At 43.4% G+C, this 27,191-nt stretch overlaps 1 protein-coding gene across 30 annotated transcripts in view; it reads right to left on the bottom strand.

The window, feature by feature from the left end:
• Positions 1-27,191, bottom strand: part of CAST (calpastatin) — a 770,242-nt gene that overhangs the window by 9,097 nt on the left and 733,954 nt on the right. For 13 of the 30 annotated variants that reach the window (XM_086413227.1, XM_086413228.1, XM_086413205.1 and 10 more), the window contains 15 exons: positions 27,009-27,098; positions 25,862-25,963; positions 21,877-21,960; positions 20,879-20,926; positions 19,611-19,706; positions 17,702-17,797; positions 11,836-11,937; positions 11,277-11,360; positions 8,627-8,677; positions 8,384-8,455; positions 7,050-7,148; positions 5,372-5,479; positions 2,456-2,548; positions 835-882; positions 320-412 (listed from right to left, as the gene is read on the bottom strand). In XM_086413227.1, the coding sequence (XP_086269353.1) occupies positions 320-412; positions 835-882; positions 2,456-2,548; positions 5,372-5,479; positions 7,050-7,148; positions 8,384-8,455; positions 8,627-8,677; positions 11,277-11,360; positions 11,836-11,937; positions 17,702-17,797; positions 19,611-19,706; positions 20,879-20,926; positions 21,877-21,960; positions 25,862-25,963; positions 27,009-27,098 (1,266 nt within the window). The remainder of the gene's footprint in view (positions 1-319; positions 413-834; positions 883-2,455; positions 2,549-5,371; positions 5,480-7,049; positions 7,149-8,383; positions 8,456-8,626; positions 8,678-11,276; positions 11,361-11,835; positions 11,938-17,701; positions 17,798-19,610; positions 19,707-20,878; positions 20,927-21,876; positions 21,961-25,861; positions 25,964-27,008; positions 27,099-27,191) is intronic. The other 17 variants (XM_086413206.1, XM_086413213.1, XM_086413209.1 and 14 more) reach the window with 3 other exon arrangements.

Below are 27,191 nucleotides of genomic sequence, written 5' to 3'. Positions count from 1 at the left end.
CATGGAAAACATTTATGATATACTCTTAAGAAATGTATTATATATAGAATCTAAGTAGAGAATATAGAATATTCTATATATAATATATATATTCTATATAATATATATAGAATCTAAGTATAATTATGTAAAACCTACATATGCAAAAAGACAAGAAATAACACCAAATAATGGTGTTTGGGGAGAAGTAGAATTTTTTTCAAGTTTCCTAGGGCATTAATCAGTTTATTTTACGGTATAAAATTATATAATGTGTGTGTGTGTGTTGTTTGTACAGAGATACATTAAAAACAAAAGCCAAGAAGAAAAAGCCCAGTACCTTTGGTGTGTCTGTCGAGGTTTCTGTAGTCGAGGGACAGCTGTCAAAGTCCCCTGAGAGGGCATCAATGGGGTCCTGGGCACCTGCAGGTTTCTGAGATATCAACAGAAATAACCATCAAGATTTGCTTTTTGGAGAAGCAAGGGAAAGATGCTTTGTGGGTTATTTCCCCACAGCCCTGAAAATGTGTTCAAAGAAAGCCTTGCTGCATTCTTTTCCTAACAAACTATTATAAAAGAGATCTTAAAACAGGAAAATCTTGACAGCTCCATTTTCTTCCACTCTGTTATACAAGGTGCTGAGTATTCTCTGAGCTATGATGTTCTAATCTGGAAAATGGAACTGCCTATGTTGAGTGGCTCTTGGGAAGACAGAAATAATATACTAATATACATGCCTTGGCATCAGACCAAGCACAAGGTAGGCATTCACTGAATTTTAGATTTCTAAAATGTGAAAGCTGCAGCTAGAGGTTAAAAAAATTGTTTCTGGAAATACACAGCTATGATATTTACCTCTGATGCCTTGGGCTTCTCTGATGCCTTTGGCTTCCCGGGTGTGCCCTTAGAAGCAAAGCAGACCGTTGGTTAAACAAATTGTTGTAAAGGTTTTACTCAGGTGTAAGTCAGTATTTACATGATCTTTATCCAGTGGAGTTCAGTCATCCCCCTGCATCTGTGGCTTCTGCATTGGCAGATTCAACCAACCAGCAGATTGAAACTATTTGGGGATATAGAATTCTAGGAATTTCCAAAAAGCAAATCTTGAATTTGCCACATGCTAGCAACTACTTATGTAGCACTTGCACTGTATTAGGTATTCTGAGTGATGCAGAGATGATCTAAAGTACCCTCAGATTTTGGTCTCTGGGGGTCTTGGAACTAACCCCCCCTAGATACCAAGGGACAACTGTATACTTTGCATAACTGATAAACCTGGGTCCGTATTATCTCTTCACCAGCTTTGCTTAATGACTATCTCATAACTATTTCAATAGCCTTGGGGAAAACGCAAAGATGAATCTGTTCCTGGAAGTGAAAGAAATACTATTTTAGCAACTCTGTCACTGCTTAACTCTAGTTAAAACATCACAAAAGGTAACTTGTGTTTTTATGTCTTATTTGCTGTTTTACTATATATGTATCCACTACAGCTTATTACACTTCAAAAGGATTTGAGGCACTGAAATGGTCTGTAGGTGATTTTTTTTCAGTGAGGATTCCAAGGACAACTCATCAGGGATTTTCCCATCGGCAAAGGCCAGGACACTAATGAACACATTTCCCAAAGAACACAACAGGGTCAGATGGGACCATCGGAGCAGGGGCATTCTAGCAGGGTGTACAAGCGCTGTCATGAATGCTGAATGCAAGCGAGGGGAACTGATTTCTGTAACAGAAGACAGTGAAGCTGATAGTATTCTATACAGTCAAACCCTTCACAAATCATCAGTGCAGAGACAGAAACTGTCATTTGGACTTCCTTGTTTTTATCTGATGAACAGATCTGGAAAGGGTTATTTAATATCTAGAAGCCAAACAGGAAGGGGCAGGGAACACAGCAGGCTGACCAGGAGAGACACAAAGACAGATAAACTTCTTGACGATACTGTTGCTGTACTGAGATAGAGCAACAGAGCTTTCGATTGGGAATATGGTTTTGCCGGTCTTCGCTCTCAACAGCACCGGTGGTGGTGGTGTTGGGGAAGAAAGAGAGACAGCAGGCCTTGGATCGTATTTGCCCCATGAATTATTTCCATCCTAGCTCTTTTTCTGTTCTGCTTCAACAGAGAGACTCTGTGTCAGGTAAGATTACAAATATCATTCATTGTTATTACAGCCTTTTCTTGCAGAGAATTCATCTGTGTACCTGCCTCGGAATCACTGTTAAGCATCAGCGAGTGATGGAACGTTCTTCAATTCTCTCTACGCCACAGTGCCCAGCACAGTAAACATGCAAGGGTACTGGCTCAAATAAATATTAAACAGAATTCTAGACAGCCTGCTCAGTGGGGACAGATTAAATGTGTCAGTCATGTTACATTTTTATGCTATTGTTACAGTGTTCTGTTCAAGTGAGGTTTGAATCTCAAAAGCTTTGGAGTATAGATCCAACCTGGACACCACCTTCATTTACCTCCTTGTTGTCATCCAAAAGATGTTGGTATTTAGGTGGGATGGTGTCATCTCTTTCTCCCAGCTTGTCTCTGTGTTCAGCTTTGGCTTTTTCCTGTAAACATTGAACATACAGAATTACTATTCTGTTCTACCTTCATCTAGCACATTCGAAAATGCAGCATTCAGCATTTATTGGATATTTCTGAGGCAAAACATAGTCCCTCTAAGTTTTATAAGTAACTTAGAGCAACAATGTCAACAGATTTCCAGTTGATGGAAAAAAAGCAAACCCAGTGCTTCTGTTTGTCATTCCACACCTATGAATTTTCTACTTGTATTTTAAACTGAAATAAGCTTTTAAGTAATTATTCTCAGTCACTCAGTCGTGTCCAACTCTTTGCGACCCCATGGACTGCAGCATGCCAGGCTTCCCTGTCCATTACCAACTTCTGGTGTTTACTCAAACTCATGTCCATCAAGTCAATGACGAATTATCCAGGTAAGAATACTGGGTTAACATTCCCTCCTCCAGGGGATCTTTGCAATGCAGGGATCAAACCCAGGTTTCCTGCACTGCAGGTGGATTCTTTACCAGCTGAGCCACCAGGGAAGACCGACTCCAGGCAAGTCAGGGCTATCAGTTCAGTTCAGTTCAGTCACTCAGTCGTGTCTGACTCTTTGTGACCCCATGAACTGCAGCACGCCAGGCCTCCCTGTCCATCACCAACTCCCGGAGTTCACCCAAACTCATGTGCATCAAGTCAGTGATGCCATCCAGCCATCTCATCCTCTGTCATCCCCTTCTCCTCCTGTCCCCAATCCCTCCCAGCATCAGGGTTTTTTCCAAGGAGTCAACTCTTCACATGAGGTGGCCAAAGTATTGGAGTTTCAGCCTCAGCATCAATCCTTCCAATGAACACCCAGGACTGGTCTCCTTTAGGATGGACTGGTTGGATCTCCTTGCAAGGGACTCTCAAGAGTCTTCTCCAGCATGATAGTTCAAAAGTGTCAATTCTTCGGCGCTCAGCTTTCTTCACAGTCCAACTCTCACATCCATACATGACCACTGGAAAAACCATAGCCTTGACTAGATGGACCTTTGTTGGCAAAGTAATATCTCTGCTTTTTAATATGCTATCTAGGTTGGTCATAATTTTCCTTCCAAAAAGTAAGCGTATTTTAATTTCATGGCTGCAATCACCATCTGCAGTGATTTTGGAGCCCCCAAAAATAAAGTCTGACAGTTTCCACTGTGTCCCCATCTATTTCCCATGAAGTGATGGGACCAGATGCCATGATCTTCGTTTTCTGAATGTTGAGCTTTAAGCCCACTTTTTCACTCTCCTCTTTCACTTTCACCAAGAGGCTTTTTAGTTCCTCTTCACTTTCTGCCATACGGGTGGCTGCTGCTGCTGCTGCTAAGTCACTTCAGTTGTGTCCGACTCTGTGCAACCCCATAGACAGCAGCCCACCAGGCTCCTCCTGTCCCTGGGATTCTCCAGGCAAGAACACTGGAGTGGGTTGCCATTTCCTTCTCCAGTGCATGAAAGTAAGAAGTGAAAGTGAAGTCACTCAGTCGTGTCCGACTCTTTGCGACCCCATGGACTGCAGCCCACCAGGCTCCTCCATCCATGGGACCCTCCAGGCAAGAGTACTGGAGTAGGGTGCCATCGCCTTCTCTGCCGTAAGGGTGGTGTCATCTGCATATCTGAGGTTATTGATATTTCTCCCACCAATCTTGATTCCAACTTGTGCTTCATCCAGCCCAGCATTTCTCATGATGTACTCTGCACATAAGTTAAATAAACAGAGTGACATTATACAGCCTTGACATACTCCTTTTCCTACTTGGAACAAGTCTGTTGTTCCATGTCCAGTTCTGTTGCTTCCTGACCTGCATATAGGTTTCTCAAGAGGTAGGTCAGGTGGTCTGGTATTCCCACCTCTTGAAGAATTTTCCACAGTTTATTGTGATCCACACAAAGGCTTTGGCATAGTCAATAAAACAGAAATAGATGTTTTTCTGGAACTCTCTTGCTTTTTCCATGATCCAGCAGATGTTGGCAATTTGATCTCTGGTTCCTCTGCCTTTCCTAAAACCAGCTTGAACATCTGGAAGTTCACAGTTCACATATTGCTGAAGCCTGGCTTGGAGAATTTTGAGCATTACTTTACTAGCGTGTGATATTAGTGCAATTGTGCGGTAGTTTGAGCATTCTTTGGCATTGCCTTCCTTTGGGATTGGAATGAAAACTGACTGGAGAAGGGAATGGCAAACCACTTCAGTATTCTTGCCTTGAAACCCCATGAACAGTATGAAAAGGCAAAATGATAGGATACTGAAAGAGGAACTCCTCAGGTTGGTAGGTGCCCAATATGCTACTGGAGATCAGTGGAGAAATAACTCCAGAAAGAATGAAGGGACAGAGCCAAAGCAAAAACAATACCCAGTTGTAGATGTGACTGGTGATAGAGGCAAAGTCCGATGCTGTAAAGAGCAATATTGCATAGGAACCTGGAACGTTAGGGCAAATTGGAAGTGGTCAAACAGGAGATGCCAAGAGTGAACATCGACATTCTAGGAATCAGCAAACTAGAATGAACTGGAATGTGTGAATTTAACTCAGATGACCATTATATCTACTATTGTGGGCAGGAATCCCTCAGAAGAAATGGAGTAGCCATCATGGTCAACAAAAGAGTCCGAAATGCAGTACTTGGATGCAATCTCAAAAACGACAGAATGATCTCTGTTCGTTTCCAAGGCAAACCATTCAATATCACGGTGAGCCTATGCCCCAACCAGTAACGCTGAAGAAGCTGAAGTTGAATGGGTCTATGAAGACCTACAAGAGCTTTTAGAACTAACACCCGCCTCCCCCCCAAAAAAAGAGGGCTATAAAAACTTTCAATTTAAATCACTTTTTTCTTGTACCTTGACTTTATCCTCTACGGGTTTATTCTCATCTGGATCAGGCTGTCTTTGCCCGAGACTGTCAGAAAGTTGATCCAGGGCATCGTCAAGTTCTTTGTTGTCACGCTGCTAAAAAGTAAATCTGAATTAGTCACTGGTTAGCCACCTTAGGTCACCTGCAGCCCCAACAGTGCCTCTGAGACTTCCGTAAGCTCGTGGGTTTTCCCCAGGGAGGGGGCAGGTGGCAGAGACGCCGGCTCTTTGTCCCTCGCTTCACTCAGCACCTCTCTGCACCTGGCTACCCTCCCCACCCCTAGATGCATTTTTCTTCCTAGAAAATAGGTCCTTCCTAAAAAGATGGGGTTCTTGGCCCGATTTCTAGAAGTCTTATGATGCCTTCAGTACATGTAACATTATGTTCCCCGCAAAATCACTAAGTTTACTCTCTGATTCCCAAGTGTATTGTTGTAAATAAAGCTTTATACCTAGTTTTAATGACAGCTTCAAATAAAATATTAACAAAAACTAAAAACTCTGACGGAGGAAGTGATGGGAAAGGGATCATTCTAAAACATACTGTGGAAGGCCAAAAAGGTTTTTTGATTGTGGATGTTTCTTAACAGCCTCGATCACTATTCTAGGGACTCCTAAAATCCGAGTATTAAGAACTGAAGTGTAAACGGCAGCCTGGTTATTAATGAGTCTTCCTTCTGTTGCACAGGGACTTTTGTCACTGTGGGTGTGTGTGCAGACATACACACAGACACATGGAGAGAGGGCATTTTACTGGTTTTAACTGCGTCATGAGCGCCCAGGATTATAGCAGCGAATGGTGGCGCCGCCCACAGCCAGATCTGGGCTTTGTCATTGTGCCTCTGGATATTTTCAGATGATCCCACGACTGACCCAACAGGAGGAAAATTCACTCAGAATCTCAGAGTGCAGCAGGAAGCAAGCTTTGATGCTACATCAAAAGGCAAGGGAGCCTAGCTGACTTCACTCAAGCTACTTCGTCTCCAACTAGCTCATGAAGCACTTCTATCTCAGCCCAAGGAGCTGGGGGTTTGGTTTAGGGCAATCTCTTTATCTTTTGATGTGCCGTGGTCTCCGGCATCATGTATAATTTGGTATCGTAAAGAAAATTAATCAAGGAAGTCAGGAAAAGCTTTGGTCCCACAGTCTTGCCTCAGAACGTGTAAATAATTAAAACGATATTGACACTGAGGTTTTTCCATTACTAGCATGAAAATGACAAGTTTTTACTGGTATGACTGGGAGGAAAACAATGCTTTTCTACCAGGAATCTGTGATTTGGTGGGCAGAGAGAAGCTCAAACACTGAACAATTCCTTAAAGTAAACTTGAGGTTAAATAATGAGTAGTACTTACAGCATGTATCAGAAAAAATATAAAGGAAGGAAACATTGTCAAGAAAACGAAACAATTTTAAAAATCTGAATATATACACAATATGCATTATTGCACTTCAATTCTAATAAAGCAATAATATATTAAGCTCCTTCAGTGTGTGTAAAATACTTTCACAGGAATTGTTTTATTTAATCATTTTAGATAATCTCTGTCATCTCCCTATCTTGCCAGTCTTACCTCTTCTGAAACAGAAGGTGACTGTGGTAACAATTTTGTTGACCCTCTAGTTGCTGCTCAAAAACCAAGTACTTATAAGCCATGCTGCTTACCGCAGTGCTGGGGGGTGGACCGGCTGCCTGGGTGGTTGGAGCTGGGGTTTGGGAAACCACTTCAGAGACGACAGCTGAAAGTTTAGCATCTTCAAATTGCTTTTGTAAGAAAACAATCACGAAAAAAGATTTGACCCGTAATATGTTGTAGCAAATTATGCCCACAATGCCATTACTTAAATAAAACCCTCGGGACAGCTTTATGATGGTTGTTCTCTTGATCCGAATGGAAGCACAGCAACACAGCAGCTTAAGAGCCATTTTATTCTACTTTCTACTCCAAGCGTTATTTTATACACTTTCCTATTTTCTCTTCCTGCTTATTATCCTAAATATTCAATAAGCTAATTATTTAAGAGTTTTATGGCTTATACATTTCTTGTTGCACATTTAGGCTGATGGAAGTGTTTTAGCTTTGCTCTTTGTAATGAGTTGCTCTGAGTAAATTTTAGAAGTGGCTCTCTCTCTGTATGGTGCTAGCTATATTGCACCAAATAACTTCTCTTTAAAAGCTGCTAGAAAATCATGCTGCTAAAAGCAGTGAATGGGTATGCCTGTCTCCAATAGCCTTGCTTGCCTAAATTAGATACTTATCCTATTTTTAATTCTGTATAAGTGCTGCTGCTGCTGCTGCTAAGTCGCTTCAGTCGTGTCTGACTGTGCGACCCCATAGACGGCGGCCCACCAGGCTCTCCTGTCCCGGGGTTCTCCAGGCAAGAACACTGGAGTGGGCTGCCATTGCCTTCTCCAGAATAAGTGCTACTATTGCTTTAATATTTGGCATACAGGATGAGGTTTCAGTTGTATCATTTTTTTCTTAATGTTAAGTAGTATATTATTTTAGAATCTTTCTGAAATAATGACGTTTCTCACTTTAAAGATATACTAAATCTGTCATCGATGGGTTATTTTCCCATTGGCTTTTGGCTTCACTTTCTGAATCAGAACTTTACTTTTTAACATTACTGTATAATAAATCCTGGCACTTAGTTGGGTTAATCTTCCCTAAAAATAAAATGCTTTTCAGTTTTTCCATATTTTTATGCATTTATTTTTCAAATATATTGGACAGCTCAGTTTTAAATTCTCTTTCCATGCATATACTTGACAGAGTGCATGGCCACTGGCTCTATTAGTTACACTGTTGAAAACATCCAGTGTGCTGGACCGTATTTCCTGATGGAATACATCTTTAATGGCCACAATGGGTTGAGGGCCGCTAATTTCATGACTGTTTCCTCATCTCTCATGTCGGATTCTAAGTCACAGGTTTCCACTTATTTCTGCTACCCTAAAAAGTGAGGCACTAAAACCAGGACTCTCAGGAGACTTACAGGCGATGATGTGTCTGAGGGGACAGTGAAGTCCTTGGACAGAGCATCGAGGAGGACGTCTTCACTCAAGGGCTGCAAAGAACCAGGAGACGTGTCAGCAAACGCTACCTCGTCAGTCTCCTCTCCAAAGTACTGTCACTGCATATATGCTGATCAGCTCATTACACAGAAAGCTCTGCCCTTCCTAAATTAACCATCAGGACTAAAGGAGAAAGATACACAGAGAAAAACTGGCTTGCTTACTGGGAGCGGTTCCTTGACCTCTTTTGGCAGCAGTGGTTTTCCGTCTTTATCCTGTGCAGGCGGAGAAAAACATGGCATTGAGTCATTTCACATGTATTCTAAGTGTGCACTCTGTAAACAGCATAAGAGGTTGACAGGTTATAGCTGATGATGTACATTATGAAGTCGATTCCTCATTCCAGGAAACAGATTCTCTCACCAGGAAATAGGCTCTCATGAGCTCATGTCAAGAAACAGCTGACAGACATCCCCTAGGCATGGGGGCTGTTAATGGGGCTTGCCAACTCCAGAAGCCCACGGACAATGGCTACAGCGTGCACAGGACACAGAGGGAACACGGGGATGAGACCCTCGCTGGCCTGGGGAGGGGGCTTTGCACGAGTTGCCTGGGAAAAGCCGGGTAACTTTAGAGGCAGTGCATCCAACCACTGTGCACCAACTCTGTGCCAAGCACTGATACCAAGCACTGGGAAAATTCACCCTAGGGGTATGACGCTCAAAACTTACAGTTCAGATGATGCCAACCTTCAAATGACCCTAAGTACCACTTCTGAGTAATGGGACAAAATCAATAAAGCATTTGGGGCTCTTTAGTAAAAGGCGATTTATAAATAAATGGTAAAATCCCATTTATCTACACATGCAAAAATGTGTAAGCACAAGATTCTCTGTTTGTACACACAGTTAACCCTTGGATAACTGCAGAGGTTAGGGCACGGACATCCCAAGCAGCTGAAAAAATCCATGTGTAATTTACACCTGGCCCTCAGTATCCTCAATTCCGTATCTGTGGATTCAGTCAACCACAGAAGGTGAGATGCTGTAGTGTTTACTAGTGAAAAAAGTCCCAACAGAAGTGCACCCAGGCAATTCAAACCCGTGTCACTCCAGGGTCAACTGCACAGTTCCCCTGATACACTGATCAAGGTGGTTTTCGTTTGCTTTAACATTCGAGGAGATGCAGAGGTCAAGAGTATCACCAGCTTCCCTTTTCTCAAAGTGCTTTCCCCCATTTCCACGTCCTCTGCGTCCTCATGGACCTTCTAATCACTGTCCAGTTAGGAGGGGAACAGAGCCCAGGGTGTGCTCTCTGCCACCCCTTAGCTGCCAAGGCAGCAAATCTCCTAAGGGGCACACAGGAGTGGGGACAGGGGGCACACTTGTTCCACACTCACACTGAGATCATCCCAAGTTTGGAAGGGGACACCTGCAATCTACCTTGGGGAGCTGACTCTCCTGAGGAGGCCTGATGGGAGCAGTTGAAGAACAACACAAGATTTAACCCCGAAATCAAGCAGCACCTGGACATGTTATGAAGCCATAGGTAATTCATAATGGGTGAGATCCATAGTTGAGGATGAGACAACCACAGAACAAAGTGGTCAGGAAAGCTAACTGGCCACGTTCTTAGAAGTTACGATGAAAATCCAGCAAAGGGAGAGAGAAAGTAACCAACCTCCTACTCTAAAGAGAGTTACAGGCACTTGACCAGCTTTATCGAATGTGACAGCTACTTACGGGCCACGTGGTCTAAGAACCTTATAAACATACAAGCCCAAACAAATAGAAATGCCATGGTTTCGACTGAATTGTGAAATGCAGAAAGGAAGCAGACTAAAGGGACCCAGCATAATAAACTTTCGATCAGGGAGAGCGCTCAGTATAGTTCCTATCTTTGCCACATAGATGGACTAGTGCAAATCGATGAATACAAAGAGTATCAATTTGATTTTCCTGCATTATTCATGAAGTCTGGTAGAATATTCTCTTAAGTAGTGGTCTCTCCCATATCACTTATTCTGTACAATCTGTATACTCAAAATAAAGGAAATGGGTCAATTTATCACTGGCTATATTGAGTTGCTCAGTCACGTCTGACTCTCTGCAACCCTATAGACTGTAGCCTGCCAGGCTCCTCTGTCCATGGGAATTCTCCAGGCAGGAATACTGGAGTGGGATGCCATTCCTCCTCCAGGGGGTCTTCCCGACCCAGGAATTGAACCTGGGTCTCCTGCATTGCAGGCAGATTCTTTACCATCTGAGCCACCAAGGAAGGCCATATTGCTCACTATAATACAATGTCAAATGGGCTATTTTTCAACTTTATCTAAGTTTTGTAAATCCTTCTTCAGGAAGTAATTGGTTCTCAGACGGTCAAGCGTCTGCCTGCAATGCGGAAGACCTGGGTTCGATCCCTGGGTTGGGAAGATCCCCTGGAGAAGGAAATGGCAGCCCACTTCAGTATTCTTGCCTGGGAAATCCCATGGACGGAGGAGCCTGGTAGGCTACAGTCCATGGGGTCACAAAGAGTCGGACACGACTGAGCGACTTTACTTTCCTTTGGTTTTCCTATCTATCCATATAAAGATTTCCTGAGTTTTGTTTATTTCTGGTATTGTAACAAACCACATATCAGACAAGAAAATCTTAGACTTCTTTCCCCTAAGGAAGGAGTGACAGGCCACTGACAAATATTTTAGCTTTACAGTGGGTGTGCTAACAGGATGTGAGTTAAGTAATACTACTTGATGTTTGAAATACTAAGAAACATGACTTTTATATCCCAGGTCTGTTGCATGTCCCTTCTTTATGTATATGAAATTCAATATGAATGAAAATAAGTTAGAAAAAAAGATCCCGGCCTGTTTACCTTGGCTTCTTCTAATCTGTAATCAGGAGGAATCGTTTCTTCTTTTTCACCAAGTTTCTCACAATCCTCTTCTTTGGCTTTCTCCTGAATAAAAATTAAACCGTTTTCAGTGTTAGTACCTCGTTCTCTGATAAAGTGGATGCCTGAGTGACTATATCCGAGGTCAGTGACTCCACTGTGAGGTTCCCACAGCAACTGTATCTTTGACGCTGTATCCTCCTGGGTTAGCAGGCTCAGAGACCACTGTTTTCAGCCTGCCAGGTTAAGGGGCAGCTGTGAGGAGCGGCAGGCAGTACCACTTCCCGCCTTGGTCCTTGGCAATGGAAACCGGGTGGACAACGTGAGACTCAGAAGCCCGATCTCTGCACGCCGGCCACCCACTGCCACACCTAAACACTGGCGCTCGCTCTGCTTCACTTATTAAGCAGGACATGCATCGTAACAGAGGGGTCCAGCCGGCCATGTGCTGCAGGAATTTTTTTTTTTTTAAACTGATTTATTTGGGGAGTTGGAGTGACCAATGATAGCTCCTTTCTAGAAGTTTCTGAGCTGCCATTACCTTGACTTTATCCTCCACAGGCTTTCCGTCTTCTGGATCTGCTTCCTTTTTGCCCAGGCTTCCAGCCAAGGCTTCGACAGCATCGTCTGGCACCATGCCCTTCTGAAAGCACAGCAGAGGGTATACTAAGTAGATGGTTAACCATGCCTTTTAAAAGAGACTACAACGAACAACTCAGATGAGCACATCCTTCTTTCAGGCCTAGATAAGAAGCACAGGTCATCTTTTAATAATTTGGAAAATCTATGGAATTAGAATCTAGGTTTAAAAAACCTGACATGTTAAAAATGAGGGCAAGCTTCTTACATTAAACATTAAGAGTGTGCAATTTGTGAGCTGGCACTGAGAAGCTTATAAGATCTAACCAGCACTCTGGTTCAGGAATAAGGCAGTTCACTGAATGGGGAGGACCACGGAGAAGCCGAAAGCCAGGAAAGAAGAAAAAGACATGATCTTCAGGCAACTGTCCTAGAGATGGCACAGGAAAGAGGCCCAGAAAAGCCCTCGAGAGGACGTGTTTCCCATTGAAACAGCCAGACCTGCCCTGGAGGCGATGACTCTGGCTGAGCCTGTAGGCACAGAAGCCTGCGTTCTCTGTGTGGCTTCTACTGGTCAGAGTGGACTCAAGCCAGTTCAGGTGACGGTCTGTGTGACCTACTAACCTGAGTGACACAGTGAGAGCAGTCTGCCTGTGGTCCAGCTGATGAAAATGAAACATGCTCCCTAAGATACAGTAATAACACCGGACACAGTGTTATTAAAAAAAAAAAAAAAACTGGATGAACACAGAATGTAAATGGCATAAAGGGAAAATAAAGAATAAATTATGTTTGGGCTAAAAGATAGGACTGCTACTGCTGCTAAGTTGCTTCAGTCGTGTCCAACTCTGTGCGACCCCATAGACGGCAGCCCACCAGGCTCCCCCTGTCCCTGGGATTCTCCAGGCAAGAACACTGGAGTGGGTTGCCATTTCCTTCTCCAATGCATGAAAGTGAAAAGTGAAAGTAAAGTTGCTCAGTTGTGTCTGACTCTTAGCGACCCCATGGACTGCAGCCTACCAGGCTCCTCCGTCCATGGGATTCTCCAGGCAAGAGTACTGGAGTGGGGTGCCATTGCCTTGAGCTGGCTTTTTTCAAACCATAGGTCACGATCCATACGTGAGCAGCACTTAAATCAATTCAGCAGGTGCTGGTCAGGCTTATTTTTAATGAAGAATATAAAACTGAACACATCATGCATATCAAGGATAAGTACCATTGACTAAACTATTGTTTCTACTGTGTGGGTTGCAGAATTGATGAATTTCCCACAGTTGGTCTTGATCCAAAGTAAAGGCTCCTGAATTAAACAGTCTCAAAGATTATTCTTATCGTAAAAGATATATGACCTCACATGGAGTATATATTGGAGTAAAAGCGTCTTTCTGTTTTCTATAGCTTAGCTACCCTCCTAAGTAAGAAAACTTGTTCTGCTGCTAAGCTGCACCACAAAAGATGACCAGGGAATAAAGGGCAGTTAAGTGGGAAGGGATTTATCACCATCTAGTGGTTAGATTATTCATTGGAAAAGGACTGATGCTGAAGCTGAAACTCCAATACTTTGGCTACCTGATGCAAAGAACTGACTCACTGGAAAAGACCCTGATGCTGGGAAGGATTGAAAGCAGAAGGAGAAGGGGACGACAGAGGATGAGATGGCTGGATGGCACCACTGACTCAACGGACATGAGTTTGAGTGAACTCTGGGAGTTGGTGATGGACAGGGAGGCCTGGAGTGCTGTAGTCCATGGGGTCGCAAAGAATTGGACACGACTGAGCAATTGGACTGAACTGAGTGGTTGGAAACTCCATAGATTTTCCCCCCCGCCCAGGGACAACAAACACCCCTGATGTCTTCAACCTGCTTGGGATTGTAACCAAGAGTTGCTGGGGTCCCCAAGTCTTAGCCAAACAATCTCATTGCTACCTGATCCCAGTCACTTGCTCACACTTTTGTTTTCTAGTCTCTGCTGCAGAATCTTTGGAAACCAACGCTGCCTTATTCTGTGTCCTCTGATTCAAGAAATAAGTGAAACAGCATTAGAAGAACTAGGAGAAGCAGCAGTCTTAATAACTAATGGATCTAGAAACAGGACTACGGACAAAAGCTTCTATCTCCATTGTCAAGTTCAGAACTAGAACTCAAATCTCCGGAAACTTTCTTTTTCTACCACAAGAATGCAGACAGCAGACACTCATCCCTGCCCTCCTGGCTTACTGTCTGCTTTTGCTCGTTCATCCTCCAGCCTCTCTGGAGTTCTCTGACCTTTATCACATTCTGCGCCTATTGTTTCTGGCTCCCGTGGGCGTCACAACCCCAGAAATGCCAACTGACCTCAGTGGTGAGAAACTCCGCAACCGTGGTAACCAGAGTTGGTGGAGTAGAGGCCCAGGAGAGGGGGTAAGAGAATGGCTCTTTTTTTTTTCCCGCTCTCCAATGCTTGAGTCTCTACAGTCAAGGTAAAGTTGGAAAGGAGCTAACTTGCTCTTAAGCCCTGGCAGTCACACTCAGGACGACAGGTAGTGGCCATGTTTAGGTACGAGAGTTCTGCACTGGAATGTTGGCTACTGTCTTTTTGACTCCAGTCACTGACTCTGTGCCTACTCCCTGCACAGTCTCCGCCAAGATTCTCTCTCCCACTTCTGTTCTTTACCACTCTGGCCTGTGGCTTGACTCCCACAACCTCATAGTTTTTGGAGGGTACCCTGAGAATCTCCCACGCCAAAAAGGAGGTCACGTCCTGTCCAAGGCAGGAGGAAGGCTGTGACGGGATTTGCCGATGGCACCCAGGATTCCCTGGCAGGAAGCACCCACTCGGGGTACCCAGGACACACGTCCCACACCTTCCCCAAGGCCCTCTTCTCTCAAACAACTAAATGCACAGACCCCAGTATCCCAAGGGCTCCACACCTCTGTGCTGGCCTGACCTGGGCTCACTGGTCTCCCTAGGAAACAGTGCTGTTCCCACTTCTCAGCAGGATCCTGTCCTCCACATGCAAGCCTTTCCAAGTTCCACCAGGAGAGGAGTTTCTTCACCCACTTTCCTTTTTCCACAGGAGAATGATCCAACTGAGCTGTGAGTGTCAGACCTGGCCCATATCCACACCAGGCTTGAGGGGGAACTGAGTGCAGGACCCTATTTTAAATCTAGCTGAGATTCTAAAGGGTGAAGTGAATTGCTCAAGGTCCATTCAAAGTTCATTTTCCTCATTAATAAGAGAGACATGATCAGAACAGACTTCACAGTGTCCTCATGAAAATTTAATGAGAAGATACTGCAAAGAATCTAGAAGATAGTTATTTAGCCTGTAGATTCACTAAGTCTATAGTAAGGAAACATAGTTCCATCAGCTGGTATCCTCTGAGTCAGAATCTACTTGCTAATGAAAACAGAAGAACACAGATTCAACCAGTTAAATATCACACTTCATACAAAAGTCAAAAAGTCAGAGACACAAAAAGAAGAAAGGGAAAGGAAGTGAGTCCATCTGTTGCCATTCAGTTGGGAGAAAAAAGGAGTCATGATGATAAAGGTTCTTCTGTGTTCTTCTGTGTATTCACAGAATTCTATGTATACACAGAGCTGTACAAAAAAGATCTGCATGACCCAGATAATCATGATGGTGTGATCACCCACCTAGAGCCAGACATCCTGGAATGTGAAGTCAAGTGGGCCATAGCATCACTATGAACAAAGCTAGTAGAGGTGATGGAATTCCAGTTGAGCTATTTCAAACTTTAAAAGATGATGCTGTGAAAGTGCTGCACTCAATAAGCCAGCAAAGTTGGAAAACTCAGCAGTGGCCACAGGACTGGAAAAGGTCAGTTTTCATTCCAATCCCAAAGAAAGGCAATGCCAGAGAATGTTCAAACTACCACACAATTGCACTCATCCCACACGATAGTAAAGTAATGCTCAAAATTCTCCAGGCCAGGCTTCAACAGTATATGAACTGAGAAATTCCAGATGTTCAAGCTGGATTTAGAAAAGGCAGAGGAACCAGAGATAAAATTGCCAACATCTGTTGGACTATGGAAAAAACAAGAGTTCCAGAGAAACATCTAATTCTGCTTTATTGACTACGCTAAAACCTTTGACTGTGTGGATCACAACAAACTGTGGAAAATTCTTCAAGAGATGGGAATACCACACCACCTTACCTGCCTCCTGAGAAATCTGTATGCAGGTCAAGAAGCAACAGTTAGAACTGGACATGGAACAACAGACTGGTTCCAAATAGGAAAAGGAGTACAACAAGGCTGTATATTGTCACCCTGCTTATTTAACTTACATGCAGAGTACATCATGAGAAACGCTGGGCTAGAGGAAGCACAAGGTGGAATCAAGATTGCCGGGAGAAACATCAATAACCTCAGATATACAGATGCTGCTGTTGCTGCTGCTGCTAAGTTGCTTCAGTCGTGTCTGACTCTGTGCGACCCCATAGATGGCAACCCACCAGGCTCCCCCATCCTTGGGATTCTCCAGGCAAGAACACTGGAGTGGGTTGCCATTTCCTTCTCCAATGCATTTAATTGAAAAGTGAAAGTAAAGTCGCTCAGTCGTGTCCGACCTTCAGCGACCCCATGGACTGCAGCCTTCCAGGCTCCTCCATCCATGGGATTTTCCAGGCAAGAGTACTGGAGTGGGGTGCCATTGCCTTCTCCGATATACAGATGACACCACCCCTTATGGCAGAAAGGGAAGAACTAAAGAGCCTCTTGTTGAAAGTGAAAGAGGAGAGTGAAAAAGTTGGCTTAAAATAGTCACAAAACTAAGATCATGGCATCTGATCCCATCACTTCATGGCAAATAGATGGGGTAACAATGAAAACAGTGACAGACTATTTTGGGGGGGCTCCCAAATCACTGCAGATGGTGACTGCAGCCATGAAATTAAAAAACACTTGCTCCTTGGAAGAAAAGCTATGACCAACCTAAACAGCATATTGAGAAGCAGAGAGATTACTTTGCCAACAAAGGTCTGTAGAGTCAAAGCTATGGTTTTTCCAGTGGTCATGTATGGATGTGAGAGTTGGACTACCAAGAAAGCTGAATGCTAAATGATTGATGCTTTTGAAGTGTGGTGTTGGAGAAGACTCTTGAGAGTATCTTGGACTGCAAGGAGATCCAACCAGTCCATCCTAAAGGAAATCAGTCTTGAATATTCACTGGAAGGACTGATGTTGAAGCTGAAACTCCAATACTTTGGCCACCTGATGCGAAGAACTGACTCACTGGAAAAGACCCTGATGCTGGGAAAGATTGAAGGCAGGAGGAGAAGGGGATGAAATGGTCGGATGGCATCACTGACGTGATGGACATGAGTTTGAGTAAACTCCGGGAGTTGGTGATGGACAGGGAGGCCCGGCATACTGCAGTCCATGGGGTCGCAAAGAGTCAGACACAACTGAGTGACTGAACTGATGATAAAGGTGCAGACTTTTCCATCAGGACAGTCAATAAAAAGTGCTTCTGGCTGTTGGTGGGGCTCCAAATCAGCTTGAAAGACCCAAGAAAGTGAAGAAGCATGATTATCCACAGTAGCTGAGGAGCTAGAAAGCATGTCAAGAGGTTAAAAACAAAACCACCTGAAATAGTGGAAACCTTTAAATCTAGCCTGAGTTTCCAGCTCCTCTCTGGAGCTGTATTATCCTCTCTGGAGGATAATATCCTCCTCCTTGGAGGAGGATAATACCACTATCTAAGATTTAATTTTTATCTTGTTAGAACAAGGTAATACATTGGTAATACACAGCAGGAAGGGCAGGAGAGGAAGAACACTGCTTTCTCGAGACATTTCCCAAGGCCCAGAGGGTCACTCACCGCTGGAGCTGCTGTGGGCGGAGCCGACTGCACAGAACACATAGAGGTCCGAGGCACGTCCTCTGCCACGGGCACGGGGGCAGCAGCCGGGGATGCCTGCAGAAAGAAGCAGCCACAACGAAGGATTTCTGAAATACCCAGTTATTAAAATGGGACAACAATGAACCAACAATAAGGTCTGCTACCCTACCCGCTGTGAGCATGATTTTCTTGAATGCCTAAGGATCTTGAGCAGTGAATAACTCAAGGTACGTTAAACCTCTGCAGCTACCACTACGTCACTTGGTTTTACCTCTTACCTTAGGTGGGTTACTTAACCTCTCTGAGACACAGTTTCCACATCTGTAAAATGAGAACAATGACAGTACCTACATCTCAAGGCCTTTAATGAGACAAAACACGCTAAGCGCTTTGCATAGTACGTGGGAACACAGTAAGCGCAAAGATTGTTATCAACTGTCATTATTTAGATGATTTGCCATCATATATACATAATGTTATATAAAATAATATTATATAGCTGTACTATATATATATATTGCAATTATGCAATATTTAAATATATCATGTTCATATATCTAACAGCACCCTGTCAGTTGTAAATAGCTAGGTACAAACAAACGCAAGGTGGTAAGACTATCCTGGGGGTTCTCAAAATGAGGTCCTGCGACCACCAACCTCAGCACTGCTAGGGAACTTGTTAGAAATTCAAATTTGTATGCCCCACCTTAACATACTAAATCAAGAATTCTGGGGGTGGGGCTCAGTAATCTGTACTTTGATAAACCTTCCCAGTCATCTTGATGCACACTGAAGTTTGAGAGTCACTATCATTTTGTCACAAGAGTAAAATTTCAAACAGGTTGCTTTTATTCCAGACATTTATGGAAGCAAATCCTATATGCAAGGTGCTTACCAGATGATCATTAATAGTGTATGATCTCTTCTTTCAAGAAATTTACTATGTAAAAATATGTACACATGTGAGAAGTAAAGATCAAAGCAGCTAAAAGCTTGTTTGCAACAAATGTCCCAACAGGGATATAAAAAGAAAGCATGACAGACTTCCCTGGCGTGTTGTATTCTGCTTCTTAAGAGTTGGAAGTGTGGTAAGGTTTGGGGAGGGACATGCAGGAGACGAAGGCCATATTTTAGCAGAGCCTTTTAGGGCTGACTACAATTTTAGCTGATCTAGAATTTGGAGAGATTATTCCAAGCAGAAGGAACCACATGAGAAAAGCTTGAAGATACATAAGTACTTACTATCAGAGTTTAGTGATGGGGGACACATCTTGGTAGGGAAGGAAGCTGGTGGTGGTGGTGTTTAGTCGCTCAGTCGTGTCCGACTCTTGCGACCCCGTGGACTATAGCCCGCCAGGCTCCTCTGTCCATGGGACTGTCCAGGCAAGAGCACTGGAGTGGGTTGCCATTTCCTTCTCCAGACCCAAATAAACAAGCAGGAACTTTTTTGGGAAGCTCTTGGCATTGGAACAGGGGGATGTTGTGGCTACAAACATGCCTGAGAAAGAATAATGCCAGTGGACACATGGGGTGGGCTGGAAGGAGACCAAAGACAGAGGCCACGGCCGTCTTGAGGTGATGAGCGATGACAGCTTTAAATAGGTCAGTTACAGAAGCAAGAAGGGAAAGAAAAACATTGGTGTGAAGGCTCTCCTGAAGGGAATACTTGATTACAGGACTTAAACTGCAAGAGTATCAGCATCAGCTTGGGAAAACAAAGCACATCCATAAACAGGCAAGATGAACACAGCATGTGAAAAAATATGGCAAAACAGGCCTTTTCATCAGCTGCTTCCTGTTAAAATACTTTTGGTCTTGGCATTTTCAAGATCATAGACAAACACTGAAAAACGACCAAAACTGGAGATTTTAAGTTTTAGAAACATACCTCTGTTTTTTCAGTTGGCTTAGATTGTTTTTCTTTACACTTAGACTGGTCAAAATCTTCTGAGAGTTCATCGATGAGTTCTGATTCACTCAGGGGCTGTAATATAAGGAATATTATATAGTATGAAAAGAAGGCTCTGGCCATATCAATATTTTTTTTTATTTTGATAGAAGAAAAAATGCTTTCCTAGAGAAAAAGTTTTTCTAGTTAACATGTATTAGGTTGCATTTTAGGATCTAAAACCCAAAGCTAATTTATACAGGGCATACATATCATTTATCAATATAAGATAAATGTCACGCAACAAATAATGAATATTGACACCAAGTACCATAAAAAATGTTAAAGGTTTATTCAGCTAAAAGTTTTCCTGATACTTCAATTTCAAAGTAATTTTGTTCAAATAAAACTGCCCATTTCCAGTGAAGAGCTGCATGGTTTTTTTTATGTGATTGCTTTTTCTACTTCCTATTGACTTCCGTAATGAATAAGTCAGAGGAAACACAGATCATATGTTCCCTTTCTATGAGAACGTGGGTTTGGCAGGAAAGTTCTGTTATCCCTAGTTCCTTCTGGTGAAGTAGTATTATTTATTTACTGTAATTGGTCAAAATCTCCACATGCCCTAATCTAAGACAGACAGATGGCATGTAATTCAGAAGCTCGGCCCCAGAGATGGACAGGCTGAGTTTTGAGCCCTGGCCTTGCTACTTGCTAGCTATTTGACTTTGGGCTATTTACAGGATCCTTTTATGTCTTAATTTCCTCACCTGTCAAGTGGGGATAATAATAGTGACTTCCTCATTCAGCGAGTTCTCAAAATGCTAACACACAAACACCATTTAGTGTGGTGTCAGGCACACAGTAAGTGACTAATATATGTAGTTGCTTAGTATCATCATGACAGGTCACTATGCTGGCTAATACCAAATTAAGTAAAGGTAGTGTAGAATCAGAGCATTTGATGATAAAAATAGGATCAAAGTAAATGCTAATGACCTAATTTGAGGGCCCTCTTGATATCAGCTCCTATGTACAATGAATGTCACCTATAAACTTGTAATAGGTAATAATTCATGAGGTAAATAATCATTAAAAATAATCATTAAAATATAATGGCCAAATGCTGCTGTCAAAGGTTCCTTTCTCCTTAATACTAGGCTGGCATATGAGTCTCCACAGTGAGATCTGGTCTATGAAAATTATCTGTTTATATCTTACAGTTGTATTTTTTTTTTTAAGTATCAGAAAAAAACTTATTTCCTCACCTTGGGTTTTTCTTCAGCCTCTGGCAAGAGTGGTTTTCCATCTTTATCCTGTGAATGAAATTGAAAATTCATTTAAAATGAAACAAAAAATTTTGCTTTCTTATTCCATTAAGTTTGTTTTTGAAATTCCAGGATATGAGAGAAGAGACTGTCTTTTTCTGATATGTTTGAGTGAGTTTGTATTTCAAATTAATTTTTTAAATTAACGTATCAGAATAAGGAGCTGAGTTATAAAAATCAAGACCCAATGCTATAAAGTACAATGCAAGTACTTTTTTTTTTTTAAGTTACTAGAAAATAATTTCCATCTTTGGATAGGGAAGTAGAATTTTTTAAAAGGTTCTTTGGCAAGAAAGATGCAGCTTCATCAAAGAAAGGCTGAAAAAAAGGTTTTGATTCTCCAACCAGGGTGAAGAGGTAGATCTCATTCCTATAAAACTGTTTTAGTTGTTTGGACATTCACATTCTAGAATATTTCTTAAGATACTTTATACTTTCCATATATAAGCATTACAACTATTTCCCATCATACATTTATGTGCATTCTTTCAAAGATAAATGACAAATATAATTACAGGGATAAGTCCAGTCTCCTTACACCAAACCAAACCCACTTTCACTGAAGACACTGGTAAATCATTATACATTTCTCTACCACTTACAAGATCTATGTGCTTTTATCCATTGGCAGTTAGAGAAAATATAAACTCCAAATTATTCCTTCCACTTTAAGGTTAAGGATCTATGTCAAGTATGGTTAATAGCTGAAACTCTTGAATTTGTGGGAATTTTAGTGACCACACATGGTCGCTACTTAGGAAACCCTCTTTTAAAGGGTTCAACTGTTCAGGACAGAAAATAAAAGTTTCAGGGTTTCCAGAGTTGTTATCTGAACTTGGCCAGACATGCCCTGAAGCCTCCTGGGGACAGACAGGGCGCCACGGGACACACGGGCAGGAGCAGCGAGCCGCCGGCACGCAACGAGGTGAGCAACGTACTGTGGCCGGTTTTAATCTGTACTCCGATGGGACTGTTTCCTCATCTTCACCACATTTCTTTACTTTCTCTTCTTTGGCTTTTGCCTAAAGAAAGTGGAGAGGAAAAAAAAAAATTGGATAATACAGGTAAAATAAGACATCACTTTATGTACTCCATGGGTGTTGAGGAGAAGACCCAATCAGATTAAAGGGCCTAGTGAGCGGCCGGGAGGAGGTGGTGTAGGGAGACTGGAGGTGGAGGAAAAACAAGCCAGCCAGGAGTCCCGGGGAGGCGTCCCTGCCCTGTCTCCGTGACCCTGGGAAGCCACCCAGACTTTCTTTGCCTCAGTTTCTTCAGCTGTAAAACGGGGCTACTTCTTTAAGAACCCTTACCTAGCTCTCTTGATTTGTAAAGACCAGCAGAGAAAATTAAATAAATATTCTTGGAAGAAAGTTAAGAAGAGTGCACAAGTTAGTTGCAATGATTTTACAGCCTTCATCTGTCATACTCAATGAGGTACTTACCTAAGGGGGAGAAAAAAGAAAAAAAAACAATGCTCAAGAGTGTTAAACTCGTTCAGTGTTAAACAGATGAGAAATGGGAGAGACATCCCATCACAAATCTGGTTGATACATGGATAACTGGTTTTACCTCTTTTACAAGAACTCCCTTCAGTAACACCAAGATTCACTGGATTACTGAACCACGAGCAACCGGATGCACGTACGTAGAAGTGCACTGCCGCAGCAGATCAGTGGCTTTCAGGACGGAACGTCTACATTTTAAGTTACTGGTGGGTAATGTGAAGTTTCATGCTATGTAATAATCTGTATCAGTATCAAGACATGGATTTAAATCACAAGCCAAGGAGCTACTGGGCACAAAAGTGTGTGTATGTATGTGTGCGTGTTTGTGGGGTGGGTGGTATTTAGCTAATTCTAGCTCACCTTATTGCTCCCACCTACGTCTCAGCCTAAGATCGTGGTTCTCCATCGAATGCTTAGTTAGTTGATTAATTTTAAAATATTTAATGAGCACTTTTAATAAGCCAGGTACTTTTTCTAGGCTTTGGTATCATAGTTTTATTTTTCTATAGAATAATAGCCGTCATTAAGGGATGAAAGGATTTTTTAAAAAAATGTTTCCAGTTATATTCTATTTCAGGATATAGTGGACATCCTATTACACCGTAGTTCTCCCCAGTTCAGGGATCTGTGAGGTCTCCAGCTATAAAACAGTCCTCATGGAAGAGTCACCCATATAGGACTGTGCCCCCACTTGGGCTTGTGAACAGTGAGTCATATGCACAGCTAGATACCTTTCTATTCCTCTTTGATCTTTATATTTCTTAAATGTCTGCACTGTGGTCTGTATTCAATAGGCAATGAAAACAAACATCCCTGAATTGACATAGTTCCAGACTAGTTAACAGCACTAAAAATGGTGGTGGTTTAGTCGCTAACTCATGTCTGACTCTTTTGCAACTCCCATGGACTGTAGCCCGCTGGGCTCCTCTGTCCATGGGATTTTCTAGGCAAGAGTACTGGAGTGGATTGCCATTCTCTTCTCCAAGGGATCTTGCAGACCCAGGGATAGAACCCTGGTTTCTTGCATTGCAAGCAGATTCTTTACCAACTGAGCTACCAGCGAAGCCCTAGAATCCGGGGAGATTAATAATGAGGTATCACTACAGAATAAATATGCCATGGTACATTATTTATGAGAACGACAAGCAGGCATGGACCTCCTCTCTGAAGCATCCCCTGGTGTAGAATGTGCTGGAGTGGCCATGGACTCCTATACCATATCAATCTTTATGGGGTTATCACAGCAGACTAACCAAAGTAGTGAATTCACGATCAGGTACTAAAACTCAATGTAAGGATCCAGAGGATTAGAAAATCTTCATACTTTATATATAATTTAAAAGGAAAACTAGTGGAAAGAGTGAAAAGGAACTGTTCTTTTTGTTTAAATTTTAAGAGTTTGCTAGCTTTCTAGAGGAAATTTAACACATTCCCTGGTATTAAAAAGCAGAGACATTACTTTGCCAACAAAGTTCCATCCAGTCAAAGCTTTGGTTTTCCCAGGAGTCACGTATGGATGTGAGAGTTGGACTATAAAGAAAGCTGAGTGCCAAAGAATTGATGCTTTTGAACTGTGGTGTTGGAGAAGACTCTTGAGAGTCCCTTGGACAGCAAGGAGATCCAACCAGTCCATCCTAAAGGAAATCAGTCCTGAATGTTCATTGGAAGGGCTGATGCAGAAGCTGAAAGTCTAATAGTTTGGCCACCTGATGCGAAGAACTGACTCATTGGAAAAGACCCTGATGCTGGGAAAGATCGAAGGCAAGAAGAGAAGGGGATGACAGAGGATGAGATGGTTGGATGGCATCATCGACTCAATGGACATGAGTTTGAGTAAACTCTAGGAGTTGGTGATGGACAGGGAGGCCTGGCGTGCTGCAGTCCACGGGGTCGCCAAGAGTCAGACACAACTGAGCGACTAAACTGAACTGGTCCCTCAGAGGGTTAAGAACTTGCCTACAATGTGGAAGACCTGAATTCGATCCCTGGGTTGGGAAGATCCCATGGAAAAGGGAATGACAAACCACTCCAGTATCCTTGCCTGGAGAAGTCCATGGACAGAGGAGCCTGGCAGGCTACAGTCCAGGGGGTCCCAAAGAGTCAGACACGACAGAGTGACTAACACTTTAATTACTCTACATCCGTAAACCCAAACTGTTTAAAACTTATTTTGACATAACTTGTTTCATATCCACTCATCTGATTTTAGTCACTCCTAAGAGTCTTTTCATCCTGGGATTTATGTCTATACGTTCCCTCCCCAAATTATCATCTTCTTAAATCACCCTAATCAAACAGCCCCAAGGCAGAAGTGCCCTCAGCGGGCTGCCACGGAGCCCTCAGTGGTGGACCCCCAGGGTCCTGCCAGGACCACCCTTTCCTCCAGATGCTGTGCCCCCTCGCACCCCGCTGCAATCCAAGTTCCCCTTCTCCCTGTACATTACTTGGTCCTGGAGGACAAAGGCGGCTTCTCCCGTTCCCTTGCCTTCGCCTTCGTAAAGCCTTTCGTGCCATACGGCACCCAGTGAGTCCTCAAAAAAGATTGAGGATAGAAACTGGCCCATTGGGGACTGGGTGGTCCCAAACTCCAGGGGAGCTGCTGAAAGTGACGGAGACCCACCTTCCTCCGGAGACCCGGAACAGGAAGTGACAGCAGAGGCTGCAGCATTGTGACAGCGACAGCCACCAGGTCCCACCTGAGCTGGGAGGCGGGCGCTCCGGAGGGTCTCCCCACCACTGCCTGGCCAAGGGTGGCCCCAGGACATCCCTCTGCTTCCCCTCCTCTTTTCCCCCAAGAGGACTCCTCAGCAATCCCTTAAAAACTGAAACTTAACATGAAAACTCCTCTACCAAACAGGAGCAACTCCCCAGCTCCATACTCTAAACATGGATTCCTTTTAGTTATAAAGCAATTATTGCTTGATTTTATTCTAATTGGCAACAAGGTTTCAACACTTTTCCCCAGAGTTATATAAAGATCTCCCACCCCCATCTGCAGCCATCTCCTCTCTTTCTTTATAAATAGAAGCACCTAGAACCCTTTTGCAAAGACAGATTTCTAATTTCCATACGAGCAGACAACCTGTTTCTCATCAGGCCACCACCTCTATGTTATCTTGTTTAGCCAGGTGTCACTTAAGAATTGGCAAAGGAGATTAGTCGTTCATTTGAAGTATGACAATTCTAGATGGTTTATAAGACAAACACTCAAATATCCTTCCTGGTTGTTAACTCCCTGGCAATAAAATACCTGAATTAGCCAGACTCTGAAAGTACAGCAGAACAAAGCACAGTTCATTTGAGATCTCTAATAAAAACAAAAGTGGTACAAAAGTTCTAAACATATGTTGGGCATTAGTTTCGTAACCTTGTAAGCTGCAGACTAACAGGCTTTGTACGTGAACCCCCAGGTCAGTACCTCATCGACCTCCTTAATGGAGCTGGGGTCGAGCTCCGGCTCCGGCTTCCGGGTGCCCAGGGAGGCTGACAGGGCCTCCAGGGCGTGCTCAGTCATGGCATCCTGCGGAGAAGCAAAGAATTCTGTACATGAAAAACGAGACGCTCTCCTCAACCTCGATAAGCCACCTACTTCTTCATGACATTCACATTTTGTCAGTAAATCTCTAGGAATGAGCTGTGGCTTGAGGAAGGACTCTAGGAAGGCAGTGCTACTTGAAACCCAGCAAAAAAAGGAGAAAGAAATAAGAACTTACCGGTGACAGGAAACATGGGGTAGGACCCGTTTGCACAGTAACGGGGCTCCTGTACGGGTGTGCACTTCACCTCTTAGGAGGCGAGAGGTGCACGTAGAGTAATAATTGTAAAATACTCGTATCAAAGTACTGTGTTTCTTTTTCTAAACTTAGGTCCCTTAAAAATGACTCTGATAACCCTGTCCTGTAGCCCAGCGGAGCCCAGGAAGCAGGGGGCCCTGAAGTGGCTCACAGCTGTAGGAATTCCCACTCTCAGGGGTGTGGTGCTCTCTGCTCCTCCAGATAAAAAATAAACTGGCCACTCCACGAGCCAGAGGCAGAGCAGCACCCACAGAAAACTCCTCCCTGCAGTATCTGGGCGATCTGCAGACAGGGCAGGTCTTCTCATCCAGCCCAGAGCTACAGGGCCGCCTTTCAGGATTCCTGAGAAGCAGGTTATAGCTGACTGTGGTCAAGGTGAACAGAGTAACTGCAGAAACGCTCCCTTTGAGGGTCACAGGACTCCAGGCCCTTTAGAAAATCAAGTCAAAGATCTGATGTCCCCAGAGAGTGGTGTCTCTGGGGTCCTGCCCTTCTGTGTAATGTAACAGTGAGACAGTCTTTTCCCACAACCAAGGCACGTGTGCCAAAATCACCCATAAGCATCTGTAGAAACAGAGAAGGCCTGCCCGACCAACATAAGCCTGACTGGTTTCACTATGCCACGCAGGCCCGAGGCCTGAGGGGAGTAAAGGAGGTCTACAAGTATAATGCACTATTGAGACTTCCCCCCCAGTCAGCTGGATCAGCCTCAGGAAACCAAACTGCTATCCAGGGCACCGTGCTGAAGTTCAAAGAAGTAATTATTGATACCTTTTCCACTTTCCTTTTTTTCTCTTGGGGTGGAGCAGCACTTCTGATCACCCCAGCTGACTGAGCTTTTAAAGCCTCTTCTGTAGATTTCTGAAAAATAAAATACAGAAGAAGGTTTGACTGGCAGATGAAGGAAACATATGAACCAAACGGTAAGAACCAGAAGTAAAAAGCCTTGGCATC

Source organism: Bos grunniens, chromosome 7 (assembly GCF_055505025.1).
Source record: "Bos grunniens cultivar Pamir isolate PY7600 chromosome 7, Bosgru_T2T1.0, whole genome shotgun sequence".
NCBI lineage: Eukaryota > Metazoa > Chordata > Mammalia > Artiodactyla > Bovidae > Bos > Bos grunniens.
This window is presented reverse-complemented; position numbering and strand designations above follow the sequence as displayed.